This window comes from Sinocyclocheilus rhinocerous, unplaced genomic scaffold (assembly GCF_001515625.1).
Source record: "Sinocyclocheilus rhinocerous isolate Xijiao unplaced genomic scaffold, SAMN03320098_v1.1 scaffold285, whole genome shotgun sequence".
In the NCBI taxonomy this organism is placed as follows: domain Eukaryota; kingdom Metazoa; phylum Chordata; class Actinopteri; order Cypriniformes; family Cyprinidae; genus Sinocyclocheilus; species Sinocyclocheilus rhinocerous.
This window is the reverse complement of record NW_015630288.1, coordinates 2301209-2323690: the sequence shown is the minus strand read 5'-3', so window position 1 is coordinate 2323690 and position 22482 is coordinate 2301209. Positions and strand designations below refer to the sequence as shown.

Here is a 22482-nt window from a genome sequence, read left to right as displayed (position 1 = left end):
CAAACGTATAGCACTAGATCCAGCGCATACTTACTCTCAGAAAGGAGTCCAGAGCTCCATTCTCCATGAACTCAGTGAGGATCATTACCGGGCAGCTGGCTGTTATTATGCCTTCCAGGTGGATAATGTTGGGATGCTGGAACTGGCCCATGATTGAGGCCTCAGACAGGAAGTCCCGCCTTTGCTTGTCTGTGTATCCACCCTTAAGAGTCTTAATGGCAACATAGTTCTCCTTCTTACCCGGAATCCTCAGCCGTCCACGACAGACTTCTCCAAACTCGCCTGAGAACAGCAAACAAACAGCAAAAAAAACAAGGGACTCAGCTTTGGGAATTTTTCAATCTTTTCATGCAAATCATTTTTTAGTCCTAACACGTTGCGACTGTAATAAGCCACGAGCAACAAGACAAGACTTTTTAAGGTTGCTTGGTGTTAATATTAATATATTAAACTTTTCATAATTTATAATACTGACACAGTTGAACGGAAATGACACAACACAGAACTAAATTGAGCTGAATAATAACACGATTTCCTTATGTAGAGGCGCTTTACTGTTGAAATTGACATAACTGATGAACTCTGTAACACTGTCACGGTTATTAAACTGAACTGAAACAACAGTATTCAGCTCAATTTAGTTCAATGACACTATTGTCTTCTGTAGAGCTGCTTTACAGCTAAAATTTATGAATTGCACCAAATTAACCATGTTATTTTCATGTTTGATACTGTGAAGTCTCAATAATAATGTGACTGAATGTCAAATATCAAAGAATCAGTTCAACATAGTATGCTTTTGTTGTATCTTTCAAATGACTGAAACTAAATGTGACTTTATGTCTGAAATTGAAATATGTCCAAAAGAAGACACACTGTGTCTTACCTGCCCCAATAACCTCCTCGATTTTGACACACGAGACATCAATCTCCTTAGCAAACTCTCTCACGGCCTCGTTAGGGTCTTCATAAGTGAATGGATCAATGTAAACTTTCACTCCTTAAGAGAGAAAAATATTAGTTACTCCATTAATCAAAAAATCCAGAACTTAACCAGAATGCATAATTATAAGATGTTGTGTGTTGCTGTGCTCACCTTGACCCATGAGATATTGGCCATTTTTGTCACTCATTTCTGGATCTTTGAAATGACTTTGCTTCCTGTGAACAGAAAAGTGAGTCAGTGTCTGCTTTATGCTCTAAACACAATGTTACCAAATATGTAGGACTTCTTTTGATGATAAACACTGGTGACAAATGCAAAACTCCTTTTAGGTTTTTGGCTGATTAAATAAGAAATGTTGATTCTAAAAGCATTTCATTCAATAGTAGAATGTATTAATCGTGTGTTCCATTTGAGCACTGTGTTATTAGCTTAGCCACATGCTAATGTTACATTGCATCAATTGGGAGTCAGGTTTTTTGTAAACTTTGTGTGCAGTCTGTAGTTTTTTAGCAAGGGCGGAAAAATACTTGACACTGGAAACTTGTTGTGTCATGCCTGGTTTGGGCACAGTGTGAGGCTTTATGCTTGTTGTGTTTCATGTTTGTTTTTGTCCTGTGTTGTTGTCAGATTCTGTTCCATGTTTTGTGTGTGTCTTGCTCCCCATGTGCCTTCCTATGCCCTTATTTGGTTAGTGTCCTGTTCCTGTCCTGGTTCATTTGTCCCAGGTGTTTCCCTTGATGTTTCATTGCTCCCAGGTGTGTCTCGTCATCCCCTCCTCCTGTGTGTATTTAAAGTGTTCCCAGTCCCGAGTTCTCTGTCCGCTGTTAAACGTCTTCCTGTGTTCGTCTGCCTTGGTTCATGGAATTAAAGTCTTGTGAAAGTATTCTCCAGCGTCTCCTCGTTCCTCTAAGTGTATTGTGACAGTTGTTATATTACTCTGAGCAAAGAATGAATTGAATGCATACAAAATCCCTTTCTCCACCCCATTCTTCCTCTTCCTGTGTCCTGTTTCTCACCTCAGGCTCTGGGTCCTTATTCAAACCATTTCATAGTGTATTATACTCTAACACCATCTTAAATTACTCAAGTTGTTCTAGCCCGTTCTCCTTGATATTCTTGTTATTTTCTTCTCTCTCTTTTCACGGAATGTCCTTCTCGTTCCTTCTTTGTGTTTTGGATGCTTGCTAATGGCTCAAAACTGTATTCAGAGAACCTTATTGTTTTTTGACTTAAGGTTAAAAGGAAAAGGTAGGCGTTGCTTAAAAGTCATTCTTAAAACAAAATACATTGGCTTTAGAAGTATAACTGTGCAAGATTTAAAAAAATCTGGGTGTTTTTTTGTTACCCTAAAACACCCAAGTTGATTCAGATTCACTTTTGTTTATCTTAAGGCATTTTAGGAGAAACATCTAAAACAAAGGTTAATACTTTGATTATTAAAAAAAAAACATAACTTAGAACCTTTTTCAACATCTATCCCTGATTTCCCAGGACTAAAATAGCTGCGTTTGTCCCACCCAGTGCTGATAGTCTGGACCGGAGGCTCGCAGTGTGTGTGTGTGTGAGAGAGAGAGAGATTGATTGTAGGGACTCTCCATTTAACTGGGTGTGAAAGTTTGTATATGTAATGTGTGAAATTGTGAACAATATATGTAAACCCCTAAACAGGCACGCTCCTGTAATCTTAACTGTGCATACGTGGGCATACATACATCCCATTTATCAGCAATATCTGAGTTTGCGTGTCCACTGGAGTGTAAGAATGTAAAAAGTTTGTTCATTGTGTAAGTACACTTGCGCTTAAAGAGAGGTGTGTGTGTGTGTGTGTGTGCTACCCCAGGGTCACAACTATTGTTCAGCTGATTTGGCCTGTAGAGCCTGGGGTGGGACTACCGCATCCTGTCTCCACTTCCTCTTTCTCCTCTCTTCTCTCTCTCTCTTTCTCAGTTTCCGCAAATGTAGCTGAAATAACTGTTAGGACAGTCTGATCACTTTGGAAGAGTACATTAGGTCTTTCAGCTCAAACTGGTATACGAAAGGCTAGAGGCAAATTAAGTCATTGTCACTTCATTTAATTAGTTCCACACAAAATTACCACTTTTTTCCACTCTGGCTGTGTGGAGAAATCAGTGCAATTCTGCAAAATTGATGTAAAGGTGAGGTGTGTAATTTACTGTGTTATTACAATATTATTTATATACTATTACAGTATTCATAAAAAAACCCTGATTTTAGTAATTTTATGTACTTTGTCATTTGTATTAGTTTTTATATTTCTAATTGGCTTACATTTTTTTTATTTGTTTTAGTAATTTTAGTACTTCTACATAAAATTATTTTATTTCAGTTAATTGCCTAGACAACATGTCAAATTCTTGCTGTAACTTTGATTTTATTTAGTTTTATTTAGCTTTAATTACAGAAAATGATTTTTTTATTGTTTTAGTCAGTTATTTTAGTATCATTGATATTATACTTTTTATTAATATTTTAATTCGATTTTAATATTTTCTGTTTTCACTTAAAATTTTTAATGTGTTTTTGTCATTTATATATATATACAGTGGGTACGGAAAGTATTCAGACCCCCTTAAATTTTTCACTCTTTGTTATATTGCAGCCATTTGCTAAAATCATTTAAGTTAATTTTTTTTCCTCATTAATGTACACACAGCACCCCATATTGACAGAAAAACACAGAATTGTTGACATCTTTGCAGATTTATTAAAAAAGAAAAACTGAAAAATGCTCAGTATTTAGTAGAAGCACCCCTTCAAATGGCTGCAATATAACAAAGAGTGAAAAATTTAAGGGGGTCTGAATACTTTCCGTACCCACTGTATATATATATATATATATAGTTTTTAAATTAACTTTTAGTTTATTTAATTGTAGTTATTTCAGTACCTAAACTAAACAAAAATCTGAAATGTTACTTTGGCAACTAGCTGAAATAAAAGTTATTTTATATTTTGTTTTATTTCAGTTAATGTTAATTTTATTTCAAGTAACAAAAATGTTTTTAAAAATTCAGTTTTAGTTTTAGTAAATGATGATAACCTTGGTTTTAGTTTTAGTTAACAATAACAACATTTATCATTTGAGCAAACATAATACTGTTTCCGAACAAGTTTCCCATATAATGCCCATCATTCATTACTCAATAAAACAGTTATTCCTAAACCCAAACTATTATTTGAATCAGATGACATAAAATACATGTTATTTGAAATGCAATTTTTCTGAAAGTGTCACAAAGTCAGTGTTCAGGTCATTAACCTACAAAAGGCTTACTTATTGTTGCCTCTTATTAACCCAGGATAAGAGACAGTATCTCAACACTGAAAACAGCACATAATATAAATATGGTAAATGTGTTAGACACGGCTAAGATTTCTAGTTTTAGTGATTGCTGAAAGCATTAAAATAGCTAAAATATTGAATAAGCAAGCATGCGATGGACAGGGGATGTGTGAATGACGGCTGTGGAAATCTCCTGAGCTTTCTAGTTTCCACGCAGGCCTAATTATAACAACCTCACACTTTCTTTTTCTTGTTGGTCTCTTGTTGTACCTTATACAGTAGATTGCAGCAGCAATGACGATGATGAGGAGCAGCATGCCCATGGCTATAAGGATCCCAGTAACAAGCAGCGGAGAAGAGGAATCATCTTCTAGGGAAACAGAGAGAGGCAGACAGCCAGAGTGAGAGAGAAATGGTTTAAAAACGGAAAAAGGTGCGATACAATCTAAAAAAAAATTGGCTTCGATCTACACAAGGAGGGAAAAAAAATCAATAAAATGCCTTCTCAAACAAAACTCTGAGGCACAAAAAGTTGGGCACTAATAAATTACCACAACACCGAACTGGCGCCTCTGACTACAACTTTTCTTACCGTCAGGAAGGGTCCGAAAGACGACAGCTTGACCGAAGCTGCCATAGCCGCCCAAGGTGCGAGCGCGGACCTGAACCTCGTACTGTGTCGCCCTGCGCAAGTCGCTCAATACGACCTCGTTGATATTACTCTCCATAAAATGACAGGAGTTTTCCTCAGAACCGCGCTCCTGTCAGAAGAACAAACACCAGTATCTTCCATTAAAATCATTTGATTGATTCTTCATGTACCATTTCTGAGCTGTTTGAATGTATTAATTGTTAATTAGTCTGGCAGGTCTGTAGAGTAAACAGTGAGCAGCTGGGCCACAGAGAGCGATCAATAAAACACAAGCGCTGAGAAAAAGATGGAACGAGTGGGTAGGATGGAGACAGGGAAATAGGGAGAGGTCATAAAAATAGAGAAGAGAGCAAAGAAAATGGAGGTAAAAAATCACAGTTTCCTGAGTAAATGCTGTGTGCTCTTTTTTTTACTGTAACCAATAAGAGGTAAAGAGTGTAAGTAAAGCACTTATTTTTATTACTTTATATGTATTGCTTTTACTTGCTGTTAATTATTATTTTTTTATTTTAAAGAATATACATAAGTGCAACTTGAATGTAATGTTTTAGGACAGTAAATTAAATGATAATTGCAATTAAATAAAAATGCATTAGGTTAAAATTTTTATTAAATACAATTAGCTGAACTTAATTGTGCTTTTTGACACACTTCGAAAGACTTAAGTACATCTTTATATGCAAAAGTCATAATTATGCATAATTACTGCTATCACCTTTGCTGCCAAATACAATGACATAATTTATGGTAAACTTAGACATACTTTAATGTCATTTTTGTTGAAACTTGCATGTTGTGTATTTAAATATATTTGTTTTATTTTTATTTATTTATTTTATTTATTTAGTCATTTGACGGACGCTTTTATCCAAAGCGACTTACAAATGAGGACAATAAAAGCAGCCAAAACTAACAAAAGAGCAACAATATATAAGTGCAAATGACAAGTCTCGGTTAGCCTAACGCAGTACACGTAGCAATGTGTGTATATATATATATATATATATATATATATACACATACACACATACATACATACATACATATATACATATATACATACACACATATACACATATATATATATACACACATACACATACATACATACGTATACATACACACACACATACATATATATATATATATATATACATATACATATATATATATATACACACACACACACACACACACACACACATATACACACACACACACAAAGAAAAACAAGTAGATAGAATAGAAAAAATAGAAAGCTAGTGTTTGTTTTTTGTTGTTTTTTTTTAAACAAAAAGCACACATTTAAAATAAAGATGATGCATTTTGGTACATTTAAAATATATTAACTTCAATATCGAATTACACGCTACAGTTAAACGACATATTATTATAACAACATATTATTAAACAATGATTTAACATGTACTTTAATTTGACACTTTTTAAAAGTGTAGTTTTTTTAAAATACAAACATAATAGAATAGATAAAAATACATATAGATTTTTTTAAAGATCTGAAGTACACTACCAATGCACATTCAATACAGTTAAGCACACTTCTAGTATGGTGTAGTGTTGTATAGACTTGTATAGTGTAGTAGTTTTTTTCTTCTCCCAGTCGCATTTATGGTAAACTACAATATATTTTAATGTTATTTCTATTGAAACTTAAATGTTCTGTATTAAAATGCATGTGTAATTTAAACATTTGTAATTAAGTTGCATTTTAGTACAGTCAACACATCAAAATAAGTGTATAACAAAACATAATGATTTCAAATGTACTTTAAAGTCAAATGTTTTACTTGAAATTACAAAGTGCACATTTTAAAAGTGTACTTAAGTGTGTTAAGAAAATTTCTCTCTTTAAGTACACAAGTGGATTTTTATTTCATTAATACTATATTATCTGCAAATACAGTTTTTGAAAGATATACCTTTAAGAGTGCCTGTAAGTGCACATTCAATACAATTAAGTTAATATGGTGTAATGTTGTACAGTGCAGTATAGTGTAGTAGTTTACCTTCTCACAGTAGCGTAGCTGGTACTGTAGGATCCTGTAGTGTGATTGGGTCGGTGTGTTCCAGTGCAGCGTCAGGCTGGATTCTGTGGCTGTGACCTTCCTCAAACCCGACACCAGTACAGGAACTACACAACACACGCACGAGCAATTAACAGACTCAACTAAAACAACAACTTTCATTCATATGCACCTTCACTGTCTCTCTGTCTCACCGTTGGGGCTGGTGGTGATGTTGATGGTCTCCCCCGCGGGCCCCTGCAGGCTCAGAGGAGAGACCCCGTTGAGGGCCATCACGGTAAAGCTGTAGGTGGTGTGAGGTCGGAGACCCCAAATGCTCACACGCCGGCCCTGGATCCCAGTTTGGGACGGGCGGTAATTCACACCGTCCACACATGGCATGCAGGGGCCCCCGGGGGCCGAGCACATTCGACACTCCACGCTGTAGGTGAGGTCCGAACGGCCCCCGCTGTCTAACGGTTCGCTCCATTCCAGCGTGAGAGAGGTGTCATTGACCTGGGGAACAGGGCTGCGCGGGGACGAGGGCGGACCTGAAAAGGACAACATGCACAGGACGTTTGAATTATGGCCACAGTTCATTCATCTGCATGACATATCTGTAATACCCAGAAAGCAACAAAAAAACAGAACAGTCAATGTAGACCACAAGAAGTGGGAAAGCAGACTAGTACGGAATTAGAAAAAGACAAAGAGATGGGAGTTTAGGCCTGACATACGAAATCATAGTCAGAAAAATCTAATTTTTTTAAATGGAAAGGTTTATTTGCATGTGTTTTTGCTGAGTATCATATTTGATGCATCAGGCTTTTATAGCTTATTTCATGGAGCTCATATGAGAAAAAAAAATCATCCCAGTTTTATTCAGAAGCCCAAGCTGAGCAAAAACATGCAATTTGGTGCAAACGCTGATATTTATATGGCCAAAACAGAAGATGAAATTCTGATTGCTTGTAATGTAAATCAATGAGATCTTCAGTATAACAGACTACTTACATAAAATGCATAGAAATATCAGTTGTCACTCTTTATTTTTCAATAATAATAAGATGATATTTAAATGCTTAGTTTTATGGTCAAAGCTCTGAAGTTTTTAGTGTGGGGTAAAACATATAATGCAATGTTGATTGAGAGATGAAAAGGCCTCATCATATTTGATACTCACATCTTAACATCTAAAAATGAAGGTTGATTCAGGAAATGTTAATCTTGAAATATTGCTAATAATATGACATTTTTTCTTATACTTGCTTCTTAAAAATCGGTAAAGATTTCACAGTAAAATGACATTTGAATCATGACCTGAAAGGGGACGTATTAGGGACGTAGCAGATTGAAGTCATAGTAGATTGTGTAAAACACATTTTTCAGTTTTGATCATGTTAATAATTGAGAGGCCTTATAAATTTGCATATCAAATATGATCCAGTTGTCTTTATATGGTTGAGGGAAAGGAGCTGTACTCACGTGTGCAGGGTGTATCTGGACTGTCGGTAGGGGCACGGTAAAAACCAGGGCGACACACACAGGAGGCAGATCCCATCTCTCCTGTGTGACTGGAGTCAGGACACAAAGAACACGGGCCAGGACCAGATCCCATCTTAAAATGACCCACAGGACACGCTGGACAGAGAGAATGAGACGAAGAGTTACATAAAAAACAGTAGGGTCTGTTGTGTTTTGAATGCTAGTCGTGAGCTTAACCTGCTAATTGTCACATGGCTATTCTGGTTTGCTAGCTAAACCAGCACTAACCAGCATTAACCAGTCTGGACCACCATAGTCTTTTCAGAGAAACAGGTTTTGTGGGAATGAGTGCTGTATTATCATTAAACAAACAAACACACTTTCCCATCAAATAAACACACACACACACACACACACACACACACATTCTGTTCTCTCTCTCAAGAACTTGCTGTCTTAAGCACAAACCTCATTTGTCGTTTTGCGTCAACATTTAAACAATCATTTAGACAACAAATCTAAACATGTTCCGGTGTCTATTTCAGTTGATGACAGTTTGATTCGGGATTTAAACCGCTTCTGAATCTCTGTGTGGCAAAGTCCGGTGTATGATATGAAATATGATCATGTTCTTCTGCATGTTTAGCTATTCAATCACTTGATTATAGCCTTGCACAAACACAGACTTTCAGCAGATAAAACCCACACGCATGCAGGTCACCCATGAAACTTTAGTAGTCTTTTCTCTGACGTGACATACACACAACACTACACACATACAGACACACACATGAACGAGCAAAGCAGAGTCTCATGAGACTGGAAAAGACGGGTATACAGACACGTTTCCCTGACCAGTTTCATTTCATAATCAGTCCACAAGCCCTTTATTGATGGAAACACATCTGGATTTGATTAACATCAGTTTCACTCAGACCAAAACATGTGGTCTAAATTATCCTCCTAGTTAAAGTGGTGTTACACTGGTTTTTGTTTGTGTGTGTGTGTGTGTTATTCGAAATGTTTCCATAATGAATGTCTGTGAATTTACTCGCTGAAGGATAATGATCTTCAGGCCTCTGGTGGTTTTACAGACACAAAAAAGATATTACTGTTGACATCCATATCTGTGTCTTTTGTTGAGGATGTGTACTACGGATGGAGATATAAAAAAACGTATCAATTATGAATTTATACAATTTTTCAACAAAATGATACACTACCGTTCAGAATTTTGGGATCGGTACAATTTTATTTATTTATTTTTATTTTTTTAAAGAAGTCTCTTTTTCTCACCAATGCTGCATTTATTTGATCAAAAATATAGTAAAAACAGTAATAATGTGAAATATTATTACAATTGAAAATAACAGTTTTCTAAGTGAATATATTTTAAAATGTAATTTATTTCTGTGATTCCAAGCTGAATTTTTTAGCATCATTACGCCAGTCTTCAGTGTCACATGATCCTTCAGAAATCATTCTTATAAGACGATTCAAGAAATGTTAAAAACTGTTGTGCTGCTTCATATTTTTAACCACATTCTTTGATGAACAGAAAGTTCAAAAGAACAGCATTTATTTGAAAAAAAAAAAAAACATTGTTGATGACTTTACTGTCACTTCTTGTCAATTTATTGCATCCTTGCTGAATAAAAAAAAAAGAAGCGTACTGACCTTAAATCTTACTGAACGGTAGTGCATATAACTTCTGAGTACCTTTGCCCAAGGCAAATTTGTGTTTCATAGACACACACTGATTTTAATCCCATCCAAATTGAACATATCTGTTTGTCTTGCACAACCTCCGGAAAATATTACTGAACAAATTACTTGTGTTTTTTTTTTATTACCAGAGGGTCCTCAGAGAAAACTAATCTTGTCCAGATAGGAATGTCTGTGATTGCACTGTTATTGTTTTCACAACTCTTCTCCTCATTTATTTTAAACCTTCGTTGAATACTATAACTAAAGCTAATTTTCTTGTTAAACTGCTTGTTAAATTTTTTTGTCACCTTTCTGGGTTGGCGGTCCTGCGAGCGCTGCTGGCAGTCCCACTGACTTTAAAAGAAAATTACATCAATACAGCGTGTGCGATCGCTGAAACCGCTCAGAGTCAGGTACGATCCTTATCTTATTTCATTCCTTTCCTTAATTATACACATAATTGTATAATTGCATAATTAATTAATTGGGTTTCATGAGGCTCACATTGAGAACACATGATTGTCGATAACGCCCAGATCTAGACAACAGAAAATCCCTTTAAATTAACAACTACAAAGAGTCCAAACCCATCAAAATCTGTGCATCAAATGATAAGCATCCAGCTTTATTAAATATTGTTTAGAAAACTAATTCCATCTAAATAAAAATATTATTTTATAGTATAAAATAAAAATATTCAAATAGAAAACAGCTATTTTAAATAGCTAAAATATTTCACAGTATTACTGTTTTCACTGTATTTTTGATCCAATAAATGCAGCCTTGGTGAGCAGGAGAGTCTTCGTTCAAAAACAGTTAAAAAATCTTACCATTCCCAAACTTTTATACTGTGCCATACCAACACTGATCCTACTGCAGTAGTTTCACAATTAACAAGAAGAGATTGTACATGTGTGAATCTGCATGTGGTTAATTGGAGTCATTAGTACTGTTCACCACACCCACCCACACACACACACACTTCTTGACTGGCCTCACAGTCCTTCACCTGTGACCCCGTGACCACACACTTTCCATTTGGCCTTTCACCTGCCTAATACTGCAGGATTCTCTTTTTTAATGTCTTTTTTTCTTTCTCTTTTTCTCTCTGCCCATACCTAATTGGTCATGTCATTAGAGTGCCTTTGTACTGGACACATCCCTGCCCGGAGGCGCCACTATTATGGCTTTGCGCTGCCTTTGTGTGTGTGGGTGTGTGAAAGAAAGGGATGAACAGCAGATGTAGTGTGTTTGAGTGGATGAATGCTGATAAAGTCATTGAGTGTGTGTGTGTGTGTGTGTGTGTGTGAACTCCAGGGGTTCACGCCCACAGAAAGCACAGCTGCAGTGTTTAACAGACGAGTACAGCCTTTAACACTCACACACACACAAACACCCCACCCATTGCAAAAAAAACTTCATTAAAGAGCTGGAGTCATATTTGAAACCTGGGAGGATTTGGACTGACCCACTCCACTGAGAGATGGCGATTACATGAATTAAAGTAGATCAGTCATGTCCTTAAATTAATTTTCCCGGGTAAATCCTTTTCCCGGTCAACCTACACACATGCAACATATGCTGTCGATTACCACAGAAAATCATTTTGAGTCGCTGAGCGTTGTAAAAATGAAGGAAAACGTGATTGTAGTCATGAACTTAAAATGGAATCCGAGCCTGGGGGTTTAAAATTTAGTTTTATGGGCATGAAGTTGTATTGTCGATATGAAGATGATGAACAGATAAACCAAGCTGCATTACAATTATTCCTGTTTTTGTTTTAGTTCCACTTTTGAAACAATGAAAATTAAATAATTTATGTATATTTATTCCAGAGCTGTATAATTGCCTACTAGGCTTCCAGTGTAAATTAATTAATGTAAATGTGCCTTCTTTACAAACTGATTTTCTGTCACAATCAAAAGCATATATTTAATCTATTTCAAAAGCTTGGGGTGGGATTAATTTTTATAACAAAATTAATACTTTTATTCAGTAAGGACACGTTTATAACAGACATTTATATGTTCTTTTGAACTTTCTCATCAAATAATCTGGATATAGCAGCACAACGGTTTTCAACATTGATAATAACAATAAATGTTTTTTGAGCAGTAGCATATTAGAATGATTTCTGAAGGATCATGTGACACAGAAGACTGGAGTAATGATGCTGAAAATTCAGCTTTACATCACAGGAATAAATTACAAATATATTCACATAGAAAATGGGTATTTTAAATTGCAATAATATTTTACAATATTATTTTACTGCACTTAAATACAGCCTTTGAGAGACCTCTTCCAACAACATTAAAAATAAATGAAATAAAAATAATATTTTTAATCTTACCAATCCCAAACTTTCTAAAGCTAGCATTTGTCTAATCTGTGTCACTGTGGTCTTATTCATTCTTCAAAAGATGGCAGTCACAAATGCAATCACACTGGAGGTCTTGTGACCCAAAATATCAGACACATTGAAGACTAACATTTATCAGAAAGGCAATTAATCTGTCATCTGTGAGCATGTCACATTAAACGATCAAAGACTGGTGATTTTGCCCTTTGATAAAAAGAACGCTTTTGCAATTTGGCTGAAATGGCAGTACTGTGGACAGACGTGTACTGTGTGCACCAGCTTAAGTCGCTTTGGATAAAAGTGTCTGATATATGCAGAAATGTAAATGCACCCCGGATGCACAGGACTGTAATTTAATAGCGAATGAAAATGTGTCCAGCCATAGGACACTGATGAAATACACCGTAATCCTCTCTCCTGATCTCTCCACTGCGAGCGTCTCCACTTCCTGCCTCTTTCCTCTAGTCTGAACGGCTTTTCTGTGAGACCTTCATCTCACCTCTCTCACTCTGCCTTGTGTTCAGTCAATGTTTTCCCTCCTTCTCAAGTGTCACAGTCTTTGTCTAATTCAGTCCCGTCTGTCCTTTACTGTCTCTCTGGGCTCTTATCAGTGTTGAAGTTGCAGCCGTTGTCAGTATAAATGTCCTCAAGACTTACTCTTAAGGTAGAAAAGCGCATGTTTGTGTGTGTGTGTGTGAGTGTGTGTGTGTGTGTGTGTGTGTGTGTGTGCAAAATATTCTGTACTCGACAGTCTCTCAGGTTCATACATTTGTGATAGTACGTATAAAGATGGAAGTTTATGTTCTGAATGGTTTGCTTTCTACTGGGCACAGTAAGAAACTGTTTTGTATGCATGGAAAACCCAGCTGACCAGCTACATTTGTCAAAATGTGTATCATTGAACCAGAGCACACTGTGTTTAATACTCTAACCACAATTCAATGTGCTCAACCTGACCTTCTATTTTCTATGGGACAAACTGAAAGTAAGCTGTGAATTTATTTTATATCTTGTTTCGTTATTTAATCCGACTGTGTTAAAAATGTAAAACAACAGTATTTATTGTTAGTTAGACAACATTAAACTAAAAATGCTCCACTTTTTTTTTAAATCATCAGACGGTAATAGTATATACTCTACCGTTCAAAAGTTTGGGATTAGTAATATTTTTTAGATGTTTAAAATAGTATATATAGTAGTATAGTATAGTATAGTATAATATAACATATATATACAGTAGTCAACATTTGAAGTGGATCAAAAAAGTTCATCAAAGTTGTCCTAAGACAAGAACGCATTTTGATTTTAGATTTTAGGACAACTTCGATGAAAGGTTTTGATCCACTTCAAATGTTGACTACTGTATATACATATATATATACCCCCAAATTGCGATGAGGTGCAGGGCTTGATTTTGATATATATATATATATATATATATCATTTTTTTTACATAAGATTTTGATTTCAAACGCTGTTATTTTAAACTTTCTATTCATCAAAAATCCTGAAAAATCCATAATGTGTTTCAAAATATTAAGCAGCGCAACTGTTTTCTGCATTAATAATAATATTAAATGTTTCTCAAGCAGCAAATCAGCATATTATAATGATTTCTGAAGGATCATGTTACACTAAAGACTGGAGTAATGATGCTGAAAATTCAGCTTTGACTTAAAATGATATTTAAAAAAATATTCACATAGAAAGCAGTTATTTTAAATAGTGATAATTTTTCACAATATTACGGTTTTTACTGTATCACATCAATGCAGCTTTGGTTAGCATAAAAGATTTTTTGTCTAGACTTGTGTTTAAAAAGCTTCTCCAAGGTACTTCAAAGAATAACATTTATGTCACATTATAGAAGCACAATATATTAAGCACATCAGAATCTGATGTAATGAGTGTATTATATTCTGTGATATTAAAATAGCACTGTAAGACACATCAAAGAATTTTTCAGCGTTGTTTAATTTAACTGAAATTTGGCTATATTTTTGGCTCCAGCTCATCGCCTTCACAGAGAGCTCCAATTAGCTTCAGAGAAGCCTGTTCTATTCTCACTCACCTCTACACTCCAGCTCTCCATGGCTGGCCTCGAAGCCCGGCAGGCAAGTGCAGGTGGTGGTGGGCTGGTCCACCCACTGTCCATCTTCTCCACAGAACATCTTGGGCGGTCTGGGATTGGGTCCAGGCTGCGCTGCGTTGGCCACACACTGGCCCACTGCCTCCTGGACCAGCGAGCGTGGAACTGTCTCCGGGAAGACGGATAGTGAGCGCGTGAGAGCCGGACACTTCTTAAAGAAGACGCGCACGGATAGAAGGGCCATGCATGCGCCCTGGGCCTGGAATGCCAAGTAGAATCCCCGTTTGGTCAAAGGGCCCAAACGCAGCGTTTTGACATTAAACTTCTTCTCTCCACCTTTACGCAGCAGGAAGTCTGCGGCCACCGTGTCCACCTAATGGAAACAGATATATGGATTGGATTGGATATTTGGATTTTTTTCCATGAGACAGCAATGAGACTAAATGAGAACACCTCAACTGACCTCATATATATTCAGTGTTTTTCAGGATTGAGATTAAATGGAGAGAAAATTTAGACTTTTTCTTGATCTCGTATCACCTCTAGAGATTTCAATAATATCTCAAACTGTACTCAGCTTAACTCAAGTCAGAGATCTCAATGTGATCTCAAACATTGAAAAACAATCAAACAATCCAAGTCTTCCAAAGCCCAAAGGATGTGGTATGGTATCGACATTTTCATTTTATAGATTTAGTTTCACTGTATCCTAAAATTAAATAGAATTGCACTTAATTGTACTAAATTTGCACTTGTAATGTACTTCAAAAAGTATTTTTTTTAAAAAGTACTTTCAGATAATATATTATATTAATGAAATAAAAGGCCACTTAAGTGTACTTGGAATACACTTTCATAACTACAAGCAAGCTTTCAAAATATATCAAAGTTTTTCTTTAAAGCATATTTTAAATAATTGTTTTAAAATATATATGTATCATATATATACATTTGTCATGCTTTAAAGAAGTACACTTATTTTGACTTGATAATGTTAATTGATTTTGCATTTAAAGGTAATATTATAAATGCACTAAATTTCAACTTCATTATGTGTACTTACAAATCAATTTAAATACTTGACATACAAGTTTCAGTAGAAATTACAATTAAGTATTTTATTTATTTTATGATAAATACTTGTCAGTACATTCAGAAGTACACTTTAACCATATTTTAAAGACAATAGAAGTAATTATGAAATTATATAAGATGTACGTAAGTCCTTAAGAAGTGGGTCAAAAAAGCACTCTAAAGTTTAGCGAACTGCATTTAATATAACTCTTTAAAACATTTTCATGTAATTTCATGCAATTAAGTGTCTGAAAAACATTAGATTAAATTAGATTAGATTTTTAAAAGTATGCTGTAATGTGTACTTTTCACAATGGTATGTCTACAATTATTATGTTTATGTCTTTTGGATTTCTCCAATAAATAAATAAAAATAAGAAGAAACGTTTGAGACTAAATTGATATGTGAATTAGATATAACCGAAATCTATTCAATTTTCCTTTCAGTAACATTAATAACATCTCTTATTTCTGCAATTTTCCATGCGTATTCGAGTGCGTATGATTGTCTGCATGTGTGCACCTTGGTATAGGGGTTCTCCATCCACGCTGGGTGGGTTGCTGTCGCGTCATCCGTGTCGCTCTGGTAGTAGTAAAGGTTGAAGGTCTCTTTGCAGGATCGGTGGTGCGTGCTCCGCGATGAGCATTCGATCATGGTGAAGAGCAGCTCCACGTACACCTGTGACGCCCCTCGCCGCTCGATGAGCTTACTGCGCAGCCAGTGACTGGACGAGCCGTCGGCCTGGCAGATCTGATAGGTCCTCACGCTGTTGTTCTCTTCATCTAGACCGCTGACCTCCTCCCACTGCACATAGAGGAGACACATGAAGACCGACTGGTTAGTGGAGATCAGCTGTGACAATATACAGTCTGCACTGAGCTTTTGCTCTATATGTAGGGTCAGACGCTGAAGCTGCAGGTCTCACCTCAGGTTTAGAGCGAGAGTATGTCGTCCACTTCAGATCTGATGTCTCTGTCTTTGTATTCATCAGGACCTCTGTCAAACACACGTTAGAGAGAGCGGTTTGTTAAAAAAATCAATAAATCAATAAAAAATTAGATCACAATCTTTCATTTTGCCTGTTGTGAAAAAGAATGCACTAAATTGTATTTAATGTGTACTTGTAGTGTACTTCAAACGTCTGTTGAGCACTAAAGAATGTTGGTAACCAAACAGGTAGCCATTGAATTCCATGTTATTTTTCCCATAAAATGGAAGTCAATGGGGACCATCAAACTGTTTGGTTACGAACATTCTTCAAAACTTTTTTTTTTTTTTTTGTTAAAAAAAAAGTAAGAAACCTATACATGTTTGTAATTTTAAATTTTTTAATTGTATTTTATGCGCACTTGTAGTATAATCTTAAAGTATATAAGGAAAAGTATATTTTTTAAAACTCTATATTAATAAATTAATAAATAATATTAATACAGTAAAAGACCACTTAAGTGTACTTAAAGAGAGACACTTTCATTAAAGTTTCTTAACACACTTTAAGGATAGTTCGCCCAAAAAAGAAGATATTTTGAAGAATGTGGGTAACCAAAAAGTTGTTGGTCCCCATTTACTTCCATAGTGTAAAAAAAAAATACTATGGAAGTGTCAATGGCTACCATCAACTGTTTGGTTACCAACCTTTTTTTCAAAATATCTTCTTTTTTGTTCAACAGAAGAAAAATTAAATGACCGAATTTCCATTTTTGAGTGCACTATACAAGTACAGTTTAAATCATCTTGCTTTAAAGAAGTACACTTATTTTGATATGTTGACTATCATACTAAAGCACATGGAAAATAAAGGATTATAGTTTTGACTGTAGTGTGTTATTCAATATTACATACAGTCCTCATAATGCTTTTTAACTAGAGTGGCTTCAAAAGCAAGATTTCCTCAGTCCTCAGCTTCACCACAGCATTTGTTTTTGCTGGTCCACTAGCAAAAGCAGCAGCGACCATTAAAACCCATGGAAATTCATGCAGATCTGCTGTTTTTTCAGCACGGTATGACACGGCAACATCTGAGCAATGACATTTTTCCTCCGAGCACACAGAGGGCAAGGGACGTTCCCTGAGGTTCGATGGTTTGGTTATCAAATCATGGCCAGCAGAAGCTTTGGCAAAAACAAATCTAGAAACTATGGGTGTTTTTCCCTCTCATACCGACTTGCATAGCTGCAGTATCCCACAGGGAAACCGACGAACATGGGAACAGGGCACAGCCTAATTTTACACTCGCACACATATACAATACAAAATCACTATATAGAGTTTCAACCCAGCGGTGAATGATGGTCATTTAATTTCCAGTGAACATCCTTCCTTTCATCCATTTCCACTCTCTCTCTCTCTCTCTTGATTGCATTTTTGCTTGAACTGGCTGTTGGTCATTACTTATTGATGCTGGTGATGGGTTTTAATCAGGCATTCATTCAGTCACCCCCTCCAGACTTCCGTGCACATATCTGGCCCTGGGGTTCTTGCTATGAGAGCTGCGGTGGTCATGTGACCACCCGAAGGCACCGCACGGTTCAAACCGGCTCCAATCACAAAGATCCTTTGATCTAAAAATACTACCACAGAATATATTTCTCTCTCTCTCCTGCCATTATTTGTTCAAACTCCTTTCTTATCCTCGTCTCTAAGGAGGAACACCTTTATTGCCCTTTTTTGCATGTGCTTTTCTCATGAGTGTTAGAGTTTAGCATACAGAGATGGAATCGATGCGTTTCTGTCTGCAAGTATCTGGGTCAAGACTTGTCTTGGGGACTGGAAGTTTCTGCGGGTTCATACCTCAGAAAAGCATCAATGACATGAAGAAAAAGACATTGTTTAAGCACAGATGGCCGCAGGGAGAACACTGGTTATGTCTTGAATAGATATTACACACTGTGCAGTATATACTTTAGAACGTCTAACATGTAAAACAGTTAACAACTTCAAACTTTAGTATGCTACATTGCCGTTACATGACATTACTATGTTAAATGTTTAATTTTGTGAATAATATTGTTAATTTTCTGAAGTCACAAAGAAGCTGAAGTAGCAACAACACTTTTTTTGTTAAAAAAAAAGTAGGGCGGGGACTTAGTTCTATCTGATTGGCTTGCATTCGGTTTTAAGAAAGAGGCGGGGTTTAAGCAGACTAAGTGATTAGAGAAATCCTGCATATGTCACCAGAGAGAAGTCTGTCATTTCACTGACATTTGACATTTTGATTAAAAATTATGAGGTTAAAAATAAAGAAAATCAAATATATGCATGGATGACTAGTTCAATATATCAATAAGAAGCATTTAAAAAAACAGATAGGACAAATTTCCATTTTATGCCAACTCAAAATCCAGTTTTATGTCAAATGTCTTTTCTTTTGGCAGCTCAATCAAATAATATATATTATTAATAATAATAATAATAAAATAAAAAGCTTCTGTCAGTTTGTCACACTGAAATTCGAAAATTAGTCAAATTGATGGTTTACAATGTGCACTTTTTATTATTGTTAACTAAAACTAAAACCATAAAAAGCATTTTCATTGTTCGAAATAAAATAAACATGATCTGAAAAAAAAAAAAAATTCATTTCTTCTAGTTGCCAAGACAACATTTTTAATTTTAGTTTAGTCAAAGTACTATAATAGCTAAAAATAAAGGGGTCATATGATGTTGCTAAAAAGAACATCATTTTGTGTATTTGGTGTAATGAAATGTGTTTATGCGGTTTAAGGTTCAAAAAACACATTATTTTCCACATACTGTACATTATTGTTTCTCCTCTATCGGCAACAATACTACAGTGAGAATAAAAGTTATGCCTTCTTTCTTTGCGTGAACATTTCTCTTCAAATCTTGCAAATCTTCCCACATCGTGACGTAGGTATGTGGGGGCGTGTTAGAACGAGCCGTTTTAGGTAGGTGTGGCTGACTCTTAACTTTTATAAAGAATATCTCTTTGGATTTGAGACTTTAGTCTTTGCAACTTTGCAGATCTTCTTTATGCACCAAGAGCTTGTAACACTCCAAAGAGAAAGGAAAAATTTAAATTGCATCATATGACCCCTTTAATAAAAATGTATTATTTAAATTTAATAAAACGAAATATTTCAAAAAAATTAACTTATTTCATAATTTTATTTCTTATCTTCGTCTAGTTTAGTAGAAGTGCTAAAATAACTAAACTACTCAAAATAACTAAAAACTCAAACACTACATAAACATAAAAAACTAGTAAAATGACAAACTCAATAAAATTACAAAAAATGAAAACAGAAAATATAAAAATGAAATATTTGAAATTTTTACAAATACTTTAATATTATTTAATAATATGATAGTAACAGTAGTCTCTGGCTGTATATTCAGCAAATGCAGTATTTCATCCGTATTTTGTGTGTACAGAAAATTAGCATACTGCATAAACATACTGCAAGACTAGTATGAGTAGTACAGTAGTACACCACTGCGACACACCCGGTGAGCCTCTATCTGTATGTATCTGGGTTGGAACTTGTCTTGGGGACTGGAAGCTTCATGTTGTTGGTTTTCACCTCAGAATCGAATCAATATTCAAAATAAAAATCAAAACTCGGTATTTGAGCGTGCAGGGCCTCAGGGAGAACACTGGCATGTGCTCTTTCTCACTCAGTGACACCTCAACACGCTCCTCCCTAACGCCATCCATCTTCCAGACATTTCTCCCTCTCGCCTTCATTATTCTCCCCATCACTTTTGCTTTTCCTGCTTTCAAATTTCACATTCCTTTCTAGCCATCCGTCCGTTTCCATTTCTCTTCTCAATAACTCCATATGTCCCCGTCACACTCTTTATCTCTCCGCGCTTCCCTCCATCCCTCTCCCGCCTCTGATGTGGAGAGGCTGCGGCCGGCTGATAACCGCCGTCCAGCTCAGAGAATCAAAGCGAGCGGCGCCCGGGAGGCCGGAGGGGAGGATGAAAGAGGTATGAGAGGGGAAGAGTGCTGGGCAAGGGAGGACACAGGGCGGGAGCTTTTGGAGATGAGAACAAAAAAAGAAGGAGCTAGAGAGAGAGGGATGAGACGGGACAGATTTCTGACGGTGATTTCCCACTGTGAGTTTTGCTCCGAGTTCAGAGGGAAAACAAATTACAGACTCATCTACATTAAAATGCACATGCACACATACAGGTGAATCTCAGGAAACCTGTCGAGAACGTGCCCAGGTCATATTTCACCCCCCAAAAAAAAAAAAAAAAATTATTTGTTACATACTTTTTATTTTTTAATTGAGATTTCCATGAAAATTACTTTCCCCTCAAACTCCCATTTGTGTAATTTATACAAAAATATTTCCTGTTATCATTACTATATTAAAAACAAATATTAATATTAATAACTCACTACTGAAATATGATACAACATTGCTGTTCATTTAAGCTAAAATAAAATTAAATATATATATATTTTTTTTAATTCATTTCAGTTTCTGATTTTTTAGTTCAAGCAATTTCTAACTGGAAATAAATAAAAAACAGAATTTTTTTTAACTAAAATTAAAAACATAAAAAGTAATATTTAAAAAAAGCAAAAAGCTAAATTTTTCAAAAAAATTTAACAATAATTAAAATGAAAACTGTAAATATAAATACTGTTCAAAAAAAAAAAAAAAAATTATTTGTTACATACTTTTTATTTTTTAATTGAGATTTCCATGAAAATTACTTTCCCCTCAAACTCCCATTTGTGTAATTTATACAAAAATATTTCCTGTTATCATTACTATATTAAAAACAAATATTAATATTAATAACTCACTACTGAAATATGATACAACATTGCTGTTCATTTAAGCTAAAATAAAATTAAATATATATATATTTTTTTTAATTCATTTCAGTTTCAGATTTTTTAGTTCAAGCAATTTCTAACTGGAAATAAATAAAAAACAATTTTTTTTAACTAAAATTAAAAACATAAAAAGTAATATTTAAAAAAAGCAAAAAGCTAAATTTTTCAAAAAAATTTAACAATAATTAAAATGAAAACTGTAAATATAAATACTGTTTAATTCAAAATATTAATAAAAATGATAATAGTATAGAAATAATATTAAAATAACACTGTTGAGAATACATAATGAATTATATTTTGTTTTTATAGTTAATCGTACTATTTTTGTTTTGTATATATTTTGTATATATTGTATTGTGTTATGTATATGTGTATATATATATATATATATATACAGTGCCGTGAAAAGGTTTTTGCCCCCTTCCTGTTTTTTTTATTTTTTGCATATTTGTCACACTTAAAAGATTCAGATCATCAAACCAATTTTAATATTACGCAAAGATAATGCAAGTAAATACAAAATGCAGTTTTTAAATGATAATTTCATTTATTAAGGGAAAAAAGCTGTCCAAACCTACCTGGCCCTACGTGAAAAATTATTTGCCCCTCCTCTTAAATCATGAAAGAACTGTGATTAACCACATTATTTTAGAAAGCTGAGTTAAATTTCACTAGCCACACGCAGGCCTGATTACTGCCAGACCTGTTGAATCAAGAAATCACTTAAATAGAACCTGTCTGACAAAGTGAAGCATGCTTAAAGAACAACACATCATGCCGCGATCTAAAGAAATTCAAGAACAGATGAGAAACAAAATAGTTGACATGTATCAGCCTGGAAAGGGTTATGAAGCCATTTCTAAGGCTTTGGGACTCCAGCGAACCACAGTCAGAGCCATTAACCACAACTGGAGAAAACTTGGAACAGTGGTGAACCTTCCCAGGAGTAGGCCTGTCGCAATGATCAATATATTGACTTATCGCGCAATATATGTACATGACCGCAATAATTTTTGG

General features: G+C 35.1%; 1 protein-coding gene across 2 annotated transcripts in view; it reads right to left on the bottom strand.

The window, feature by feature from the left end:
- ephb4a (eph receptor B4a) overlaps positions 1-22482 on the bottom strand; it is a 42947-nt gene that overhangs the window by 4509 nt on the left and 15956 nt on the right. The window contains exons 2-12 of one of the 2 annotated variants that reach the window (XM_016552272.1): positions 16570-16640; positions 16167-16448; positions 14552-14942; positions 8412-8567; positions 7142-7477; positions 6930-7054; positions 4843-5011; positions 4521-4620; positions 1097-1161; positions 887-1000; positions 35-282 (exon numbers count right to left, since the gene is read on the bottom strand). In XM_016552272.1, the coding sequence (XP_016407758.1) occupies positions 35-282; positions 887-1000; positions 1097-1161; positions 4521-4620; positions 4843-5011; positions 6930-7054; positions 7142-7477; positions 8412-8567; positions 14552-14942; positions 16167-16448; positions 16570-16640 (2057 nt within the window). The remainder of the gene's footprint in view (positions 1-34; positions 283-886; positions 1001-1096; positions 1162-4520; positions 4621-4842; positions 5012-6929; positions 7055-7141; positions 7478-8411; positions 8568-14551; positions 14943-16166; positions 16449-16569; positions 16641-22482) is intronic. The other variant, XM_016552273.1, reaches the window with a different exon arrangement.